This window comes from Ischnura elegans, chromosome 6 (genome assembly GCF_921293095.1).
Source record: "Ischnura elegans chromosome 6, ioIscEleg1.1, whole genome shotgun sequence".
Classification (NCBI taxonomy): domain Eukaryota; kingdom Metazoa; phylum Arthropoda; class Insecta; order Odonata; family Coenagrionidae; genus Ischnura; species Ischnura elegans.
This window is the reverse complement of record NC_060251.1, coordinates 103819970-103830230: the sequence shown is the minus strand read 5'-3', so window position 1 is coordinate 103830230 and position 10261 is coordinate 103819970. Positions and strand designations below refer to the sequence as shown.

Below are 10261 nucleotides of genomic sequence, written 5' to 3'. Positions count from 1 at the left end.
ATAAATGCATCGAGTAATGTCGTGACCACAAGGTGGCAAAAATGGACCCTACTCCATTTCTGCTACGACTGCACGCCCGATTGAGAAAATTATGCAACCTGAGGATTATTTTTAGGCTTCATGCTACTTCAGCAATCCTGCATGTCCCAAACCAAGGCTCAAATCTAAATTTTGTCCGAAGATGTTCTAATCATTAGCATCTTTATTATCTCCAATGAGGCACTACTTAAAAATTGCATTCATGGGGAAAATAGGTATTTTTATTTCAAATATTTTTCAATCCGGTAATCTGATACCTCCCAAATAATTATTTTGAAATTCCAACGCTTCTTAGACGCCTTCGTTCACTTCTGATAGTGAAAATCGACTAAACAACTTTGCATTTGATGCATTTAGTCCTTTTCCGGCTTGAACAGAATTCATAAGTACATTTTCTTCTTTGATTTTCGGTTTTTGTAACTAGGAGTGATCAGTCATCACACTGCATGTAATCTGCTAGCCTGAAAAAAATGAGAATAAAATCTATAGGCACCTTATCTTCAGGTAGAAGTTCGTAAATCATCAACAGGAGTGGAGCAGTACATTTTCCAACCGCTTTTTCGTATTCCTCTTTCGCGTTTACACTCTCTCCTTGATATGTTTGGAAATTTTCACGGTAACCACTGGTACTTTTTTACACCAGACTGAAGCCAAATTATATGGGCGTCCTCCTAAATTACTGTTTACAACCGTAATACTCAAGCATTGACTAAACAAAATCCTTGCATTGAGAGGGTAATGTTCTTCGAATCTTTTAGTATATTTATTAGGGAGCGAAGCTTGAAAAACTTATCCACTGGTTCAACTTCAGTGTTGTCAGCACAATGAATGATTCTCATTATTTGGATAAACCCATAACGACGCATACTATGGCATATCATGTCATTCCACAAATCGGCGTCATTCTCCCAGTACCTTAGTTTTCCAGGTACCGCGTTATACACTGAAATTATTAGTATTCCTCGGAAAACTTTCATTTCTTCCAACGTCACTTTCGGGTCCAAGTTATCTGTAGAGTGTGCATAGCGTCTCGTATCAATTAATAAATGATATATAAGTCTATCATCTAAAAGGAAATATTAAGAAGTGAATGACATTAGAGAAGCCTCATGAAAACATTAATAAGAAGACGGATCAACCATAGGCCACATTTTTTGACATGATGGCCTGATGAAGACAATCGTGGAGGGACAAGCGAATGGCAGGAACGGAAAAGGGAGACTTTGAGCAAAATATATGGAAGAGGTAAAGAAGGATGTGAATGAGAAGAAATACGCAGGCGTGAAAGCTAAGTCGGCAGGAGAATTGAGTGGAGAGCTGCACCAAACCTATTTTAGGATTGTTCACCAGTGATGATGATCATCATCGTCTGAAAACCTTTTAAAAAAATTGAGATGATGGTTTTCCTCGGTATGATGAATAAACAGGCTGAAGAAATAGCCCACTTCTGTTTGCGATATCGTCGTCTACCCATCGGAGCTGATCCATTGACCTTTGTGATATCCCTTTGGGTCGCTTGAATTTCTATCTATTAAGTTTTGATCCTTATCAGAAGCAAAAACACATCGTCAGTGTCGGCACCACGGGAAGCGTGTGAGGTTTCGGTCGCTGATTCGCAAACAAATGAACTGTCCCCAAAGCCGGATCCAGAATTTTTTTATTGGGGTGGAGCACAAGAGCATGACAGGCAAACGGTCTTCTTATATTTGAGATTAAAAACAGCGTACAACCATCAATATGCGAAATATTCTCTTTATTTTAATATGAAAGCTATTGTTGTAAAAATTAAATGATTAAGGCTCCGTAATATAAAAAACGAACACGATGATAACAGCATTAAAAATCTTGTCTATTTTTTTAAGCGTATGGGGAGGCACTTGCCCCCGTCCCCTCACCCCCTAAATCTGCCTATGATAGTCCCCCAATCGCAGATTGCTGGATAGAACGTCTTAAGCATGTTAAGCGAGCTTGCATCAGTCGGCCACTGAAATTATTTACCTGTCCTCCTCATCGGTAGAATCTTAATCAGAGCAAACGTGTGGATGAGGAGAATCAATGAAAATTCGGCCAACAGTGATCTCATCATCTTCCTACTCAAGGAGCGAAAGCACCTTATGCACCGTCAAAATACGGAAAAGTAAACAACTACAGATACAAAACGGGAGAAATGACGCATTTGCAGCATTTAAATCAAGAACTACGAATAAAATAAACATTTAACGCATTTTATGGCGATATAAAATCACGCGAGAGTTTATTTCTGCAATAGCATGGGAAGCGCCAAGCGGTGCCAAATGGCAACCACGCGATGACATAAATTTTCATAACGCAATAAATCACATGCTATTGCAATGAGTAAAAAACTTAATCTTATATTTTTAAACGACATTACCTACTACAAAAATGTGAAATAAAAAACGGCATATAAACGATACGAAATGGCAATATTTCGCAGAAAATGTGGACATTCCTGAGGCAACCATCCACTTCTGCCGCTCAATCAGAGCTACGGCAGTAAATGTTTCCCCGCGTTCGAGAAAAGAACTATGACAAATCATAATGGAGAGCGTACTATTTGGTAACCTTTGTTGACGCTATTGATACGTTTTCGTGTGACAGGTAGTTGGATGGAATATGCAGCGCAGCAATACAAATTAATGTATTTGGGTGCGGTTTAACATCGCTAAGCGTTAATACGTTAATGACAAAGAGCAAGAAAGAGGTTCGCCAAGAAATGTTTATTCCAACGCCACGGTTCGACCACTCCACGAATCCTGCAGAACAGCACTTGTATTACTGCAATCCCATTGTCAAGGTAATCGTTAGAAGACATTAAAATGCACAAGACATCTACGTCGATAAAGGTTGCGCCTAGCTTTTATTCTCAAGACAGGTCTAATTTAGAATGCAACACCTATGCATAGTACAAATGTACTTATCGGGTCTCGTTTACAACGAAGAGCACCGCTATGACAGCATGTGTCACGCTACGAAACGACAGATGTGGCTTGCTTTGGGTTACATCTATGTGACATTGCGGTAATGGTACAACGAATCTGACGTTAAAATCACGAACATAAATATTTCTTGATAATTTCAACCACATTCTTTAATAGAGGCGAACAAGTTATTTCGGCACCATGAGAAAAAAAGCGCGATAGAGTAGCCATAGAATGCTTTCTCGTGATACTATTTACATAAAACAACAAATTACCAGCAGCAAAGCCGTCGCTAGGACCATAAAGTTTGCATGGTAATATAAACTCTAAGGTTGATACATCAAACTCGCCCCTAATACGAACGCCAAAGGAAGTTTACTGGTCACACAGAAATAGAAAGAAAATGCAGTGGCAGACAATACAACAGAAATAGCAAATATTCCTGGATATAACTTTATTAATAATAATATTATGAAAATATTATCAATTTAATATGACGTATCATGAATGGTGATGCAGTATGGCTAAAAGAAAAATGTATGAGTTTTGATATCAATAGAAAATAAAGAACATTTTGGAATGAATGAACGTATTAGGTATGCATCATACAAAATAGTCATCCAAACACCCAAAAAGAAAGGAAAGTTTAAACCCCAGTGATAAGCAGTCTCATTTCGAATGCAGCTATTCCCTCAGAACCACGATCGCAATTTGCAATGATGCAAAAACGTAAAAATCCTTAACCAGTCCTAGTATTCAGCCTATTCGCCCTTGTTTTTTTCATCAACACATTCCTTCACAGATGATCTAACTTTTCCTCTCGCAATAAAATTATTGGAGGAGGCCTGTTTTTCTCCAACTAAATGGAAACTTAAAGTATCGGGGGAATCAGGCAGAAAATACTAATTGTGATCGCAAAATAGTCAGAAACTCATGATAAAATTTTATAAATAAAATAAAAACTTTGAGAATTTCGGCACACCACGATCGTACGTTAATACCGAAGTTGTTTTTAAGGATAATCAAAGAATTCTACACAAAAACTGCCCCCTTTCACGACAGTTGAAATAATACAACAAATTATGCATTTCTAGCCGGAAATAAGCTGTCATTATTACCCACATAAAACTATTTTTGGGAAAATGATTATCCTAGGATTTGGGCAAAATTGGCAACTGTCAATGGCTCAGCAGCCTAGCTAACTTCGCCATAGCACCCATGAAACACATCTCACCGAGTCAATACGAAATTAAAAAATACAAAAGGATTTACAAGAAGAACAGTGATTTTGGCTCTTCCGATGGGATTTCACCTCAACAAACACAGTGGTCCAGGAGATACACGTCAAGGCAGCTAGATGAAATTCAAGTTAAAACAATTAAATTGTAATCCTCCTCACCAGAAATAGCGACTTCTACCAACCCCGTAACATTTTCTGCAAAAAAACATGCGCTCCATGAGAAGTAACCCTTTCTTTCAATAGAGGTCAACGTTTTCACTGGTGCCTGGATGGACGGTTCAGCTTGCAGTCACGAGAAATTGAAAAACTAGTTATAAGTTAAACCATCGAAAGCGATATTAGAGACAGAAATGCAAAAATGACAAAATGCAGCAAATAATGGAAACGCACCGAAGAATGCTTTTCAAATTCCAAATCAAAGGTCATAGCAGAGCGCGAATACTTCACGCGAAAAAAAATCCGTGTTTCCTTGAAATCCTTATTTAATTTCCAATAACTAACAAGGAGGTAGGTCAGATTCAGAGAGCAGTGGGATACAAAACTGATGATGCAAAACTTTGGACACACTGGGGCTAAAAATCAGGAAAGCGAAATATGAAGACGAATCATAAGCTTAAGTTGAGAAGTCTCATTTGAATTTCTCGGAGATAAATATCGTGACCCCGCCTGAAAATATGCTATCAGACAGAATCACGCGAGGAGACAGCATTAATCTAATGCCGAAAGAGAGTGCTCAAAGGTAAATGTTGAATAAATTAAATAAAGCCAGCCTACATTGATATCGAGGGTGTAACCATGGGTGGTTTTGATGGGCTCCTGACATTTTGCCTGCACATTCGTAGTTTAAATTCCATTCACCCCAACGTCCTTTTTGTGACTTAAACACAGCAAACGCTTACTATAATAAATATTCTCGGTACACTTGATAAATGGTAATCGAAAGAACACATACGGCGAAAAGAGCACACATTCATGCATCGAAAAACGCATTATGACATCTGACCATAGCACCGCTGCCCTGAGGATGCAGAAGCAGTGGAAACAGATATGAAAATGCATCTTTAACGCATATCCAGGAAATTGGCACCACGGAATGAACCCAGGTGCAACTAAATAGTGCAGGATGAAAACAATGCAGTTCAACCAGCTAACGGACAACTCGAAAAACCGCACACAAAAACATAGCCACATAATACCTCCGGTAAAATCAATACGCTCCTCTCTTTCACAGAATGCACAACGAAACCTTTATTACCATACTAGCAGAAAAGCTTAAATAAAAGTGAAACCACAACATAACAGCAGCCACCCCGGCTGAGTAGTAACACCTAACGTCACCCGTAGGAGGGACTTGCACCTTGGCGGATCGCCGTTACATATTGTTATTACAAACCCACTCACCTCGCCACACTCAGCCGCGGGCGAATTCTCTATGATGTCGTAAATGATCGGCGGCAATTCAGAACCAGCTCCTCCAAGGATTGAAAATCCTAAACCACAAGAATCACTTCTCCGTAACTCCACTAACTTCACCTCCTCAGCCATGTTGAGCTGACTAGCAACTGAGCTACGTAGTCACCTATTCTAGTAGTCAGTTTAAAGATCATTTACTTTTTCGACGTGTTACGACTAAAATAAAGGGTAAAAAATCATATTTATATTTTATTTATATATCTAAATCGTTTTAAATTATTTAACCATTTATATTTTCTATCGAGTGCGTCGTTTGAGTTGATAGTATTAAAGAAACATGGAGCCCATATCTCATGTCGTGAAGGTATCCCTCCCGAATTATTTGTCTGGATTACCCATTCCGAATTCGTTTTTAGGATGGTTTAAACTTGGAGGTAAACGTTAGCTTTAGTTATTTCCAGAAATGGTGTTATATATTAACTAATATTAATTTTGAAACATATTGTGAAATTTAAACAAGGATGCATAATGTTTAGTCATTCACCATGCCGTGAATGTTGGCCTAAAATTGTTGTTGAGTTTCGTATTTGCCATTCGTGGCTTATTGGAAGAGTGCATGCATTCTATATGCATTTCATGCCCTTCGTTGGATTAAATCCTAAGTTAAAGTGTCCACGTTTTGATTTTTTTCCTTAACCTCTAGTTCGGGATTGGTTATCGTTGATCCCCTTCGGTGCCGCAGTTGCGGGTGTTACATATGTTACCTATGTAGCATTTTGCCCAGTTGCAAAGCAGTGGGTTGTAAAGGTAGGCTTGCCACCTCATCTTACATTTTGTTAGTGGTTTTTATCGTACGATATTCTCATAGAATTTTTTTTCCACAGAAAAATATCCCAATCAATCCAAGCATTAGAAAAGGCGAAGGGAAAGTGGTTGACACATTTGATATCGAAGATATCCAAGATAAAGCTGCATTTTGCCGTTGCTGGAGGAGTAAAAAGGTATGTCCCATACCCGATCATTTATTGTAATGGATAGTAGAATTGCGAGATGATATTGTGTATTTATTTAGGTTTAGAGACTAAATAATTGAAGTTCCATTCTGCAATTGAACATGACAAATCCACTCCACCTCATGCCCATACCATGTTACTTTGGCAAAAATACCTTTTTTGACATCCCAGAAATAAGTGAGCATTCAGAGAAAAGAGTCCCTGAACGGCCTTTGTTGGCAGATATTCAGTTTCAAAATATATAATTCACCTCTTCGATATACACGAGAACAATCATTATTTCATATTTGTAGGTAATACTGGATAAAGTATATTATTATGTGCGCGTCAGCATTCATCAACAATCGTAATTTAGGTTTACGAAGCTCTATACTGAGTTCTCTTAAGTTGAACGCTTTATTTTAATATAAAATTTTTTTTCTGGAGTGCTTGTTAACGATGTTGGACAAATAATGATAGCCAATTGATATACATTAATTGGGTGTATGAATAGTTTGAGATGGCTCGGATTAACATAATAAAAATATTTCATGTTTTGTTTTTCCTTCATTCTGGAATTACGTTAGCCTTTGGCACTTACCAAGCTGAAGTTTATCCAAGGCTCATACGGGGCTCAAAATGGGAACTTATTGGCCTAGAGCCAACATCACTGCCTCGCCAGGTGGAATAAGCTCATTTTATCCATCTGCAATAAGATTTCTTCCGTGAAACAGACAAAAAGTATCGTAGTGAATTTGCTTCAAAGTTGGGGTTGTTAGAGTGCAGTTGAAGCTGTGTGGGCACAATTTTATTGGTATTTGGGAAATGGCTGCCTGAAGTGCATGTTCTTGCAATATGCCCTCCTCCTTTTTCACATCTTATAACGTCTTACTCGGTTCCCTTGGTATGACATTATATCTTCTAATAAGTGATTGTGAAGTTCTCTTGATTAATTTCAAAGTCTTGCAATCCGAAGCAGTTCACAGGAAAAATGGATGCTAACAGTTTGGTATCTTCGTGTGTAGTATATTTGCTGTTATGTGAATTGTAGGCCCCATATATGAGTCATATCCAGGGAGGAAGTCTCTGCCTGGTCATGGCAAGAATATCTTACTTTCAAATTTAAAGGAGGCTTTTTATTTAATTTTTTGTTTTATTTATTTAATGGGAGACAATGAATTGAGTCCAAATTGGTGTGTCTAACCATCCTGTTCAAAATCCAGGTTCATAGCTTGCCTCTACCTGAAGTTCATGTTCATATTCAATAGATATTGATTCCCCTGTTCCAAGTTGGCGAAGACAGACAAGATTTTTGCCAATAGTCATCAAATTTGAATTATCCTTGGTTCATGGAAGTATGGTACCCAGGGGGCTCCTAAGTACTTACATCAAATGATTGTTATGCCTCTGTCTCTCAAATATCTATCTCTGATTTTTCTCACTTTTCCTCATGTGAAGAAGAACAAGTTAATTGTGAAATGTGTAAGAGAAATGTTGCCTGGTAACTGCTCAGATTTAATGGAGCTTTTAATTCTTCATTGCATACGAGTGTAAATGTTTCATAATTATCCTATTAAATTTGGAAGTGAATGGAATTTTAAAGTGGGTGTGTTTAGGAATTTTGTTTGCTAGTTAAATCTGAAACAACCCAGAAGAAAGCTAAGTACTTACTGTGAAATTCGGCAATCAATTTTGGGGAAAGTAAATTTAATAACAGCTCTTGAAATATTTTATGGACAACTTTATTTGCAATTTATGGACAGTCGCATAAATTCAATTTACATTAAATATCCCTTTATGATATGATTTTTGTGGCATTATTTCAGCATTTATGCTTCATAAAGTTTTTATTGTTTTCTGAAAGATTTTGTGTTGATCAAAATATTTTTCAGAGTATGCCCTCAGTACAATTAAGGCCTGTTTACATGGTACATTAACACGTACGGGTTAATGTCTAAATGTATGAATGCGAGAATGAATGCCAAAATGTACTGTGTAACCACCCAACTTGTGTGAATGCATGCACCGAAAATAGAACCTGTTATAATTTAGTTCATGCATTTGTACATGTCCCGTTCCATAAAAATCATTCACGCAAGCAGACATTAACTCGTACGTGTTAATTTATCATGTAAACAGGCCTTTAATGTATTTTATTGTTAGTCAATATGTTATTTGAGCAAGTTCATCTTCAATGTGTTTTGAAAAATTTCAGTTCCATTTTTTGTCGCTTGCGGTAATACATTTTATATTTTTCAATTAATCATTATTTATTTCAGTTTAAAATTGTATGTAAAATACTATTTTAGTTTTTATTATTTTGGGAGAATATGTAGAGTTGAATAAATTTCTCGTATTGTCAAAAATTTTAAGTTTACTTTTTCTAATTGTTGGCTTTCATTTGTCATAGAGCTAGTCATCCTATTTAGTGCTGTAGGAGTTCACTTGATTTTTCATGTGGATATTAATTTCACTGATTTTTATGTTTTGATGCCAATACTTTTCTTTTTTCAGTTTCCCTACTGTGATGGGTCCCATGGTGCTCACAATAAAGGAACTGGTGACAATGTAGGACCAGTTGTTGTTAAACACAAGTAAAAATTGAGTTATATAGATTATTGGGGAGAGACTGTCCTGGAGATAGCTATCCTCATCAGTTGAATTATTAGACAATAGCCAGCTGAATCTTGCCTTGGAACTATGACACAGATTTGAAAGGGTTGATGCCCTTATCACATATTTCTTTTTATATTTGATACATATTTTTGATTAGACATGTCATCCCAAGAGATTGTCTGTATTTCAAGTGTAATAAAGCTGGTTGGGAAGTTGTTTCTATAGGGTGTGTAGTTCTTCTTTAAGAATCAAAGTGGCTTTTTCAGGATTCTTGTTAGAGCAAAATCCAATATGTAGTTTTAACTCATTGGTTGCCACTGCCTCTACCCTATCATTTGAATACAATATGTAAAATATTGTGACTCTCTGGTGATGCTTGTATTGTTTAAAGAAATGGATATTATGGTTACTAAAAATTGGTTTTATTTATTTTTGCGCTAGTATTAACCTCAATCTCTAGATTTGCTTTTTGTTTTATTTTTTTTTTAGCCTATTGGTGATGTAACGTTTTTAAATATCCACTACTAACTTAACAAATGATTTCAGTACAATTCAGAAACAAGCTCTATAATTTGAAACTTGGGAGCAAAAAACAACATCAAAAAGCCACCATGACTATCACAATCCCATTTATATTATCCGTACTACCACTCACTGAACCACCGCCATGAACTGCACCAGTGTGGGGGTCTTGAGCTCTTCGTATCCCTTTCCTCCGGTCTCTCTCTCTCTCGTAGACGCCTCCTTCTTCTCCTCGTCCTTTAATTCCTCCTGCCGATCCTGGGTTCTGCCGTATTTCTTCCTCCGGTCACACAATACACCACTCTTTAATTTTTCTCCCGATCCTTTCTATCACGTTTATCTCTTCCTTCTCTCCATACACGACTCCCCTTTTTCCGTTCACAACAATCTCCCCGTCCCTCACTACCATTGTTAGTTTTAAATTATTTACAAACAACATGGTGGTTTGTTTACGTTATGTTACAGTGAGGACTATAATCTACACAAGTTATTTTTTCAAC

General features: G+C 37.1%; 1 protein-coding gene across 1 annotated transcript; it reads left to right on the top strand.

Annotated features, from left to right (window-relative positions):
* Positions 1–5932: 5932 nt before the first annotated feature.
* Positions 5933–9655, top strand: LOC124161290 (CDGSH iron-sulfur domain-containing protein 2 homolog). The gene is made up of 4 exons (XM_046537591.1): positions 5933–6065; positions 6335–6438; positions 6516–6632; positions 9138–9655. Exons 1-4 carry the CDS (start codon positions 5969–5971, stop codon positions 9219–9221), a joined length of 402 nt encoding a protein of 133 aa, XP_046393547.1. The 5' UTR covers positions 5933–5968; the 3' UTR covers positions 9222–9655.
* The last annotated feature ends 606 nt before the right edge of the window (positions 9656–10261 follow it).

Bases quoted from the DNA above. Each gene is read 5' to 3' on its own strand.
- LOC124161290 (XM_046537591.1), top strand. From the start codon at position 5,969: ATGGAGCCCATATCTCATGTCGTGAAGGTATCCCTCCCGAATTATTTG. The intron at 6,066-6,334 runs GTAAACGTTAGC...CTTAACCTCTAG, and splicing joins AGGATGGTTTAAACTTGGAG to TTCGGGATTGGTTATCGTTG. The intron at 6,633-9,137 runs GTATGTCCCATA...TTCTTTTTTCAG, and splicing joins GTTGCTGGAGGAGTAAAAAG to TTTCCCTACTGTGATGGGTC.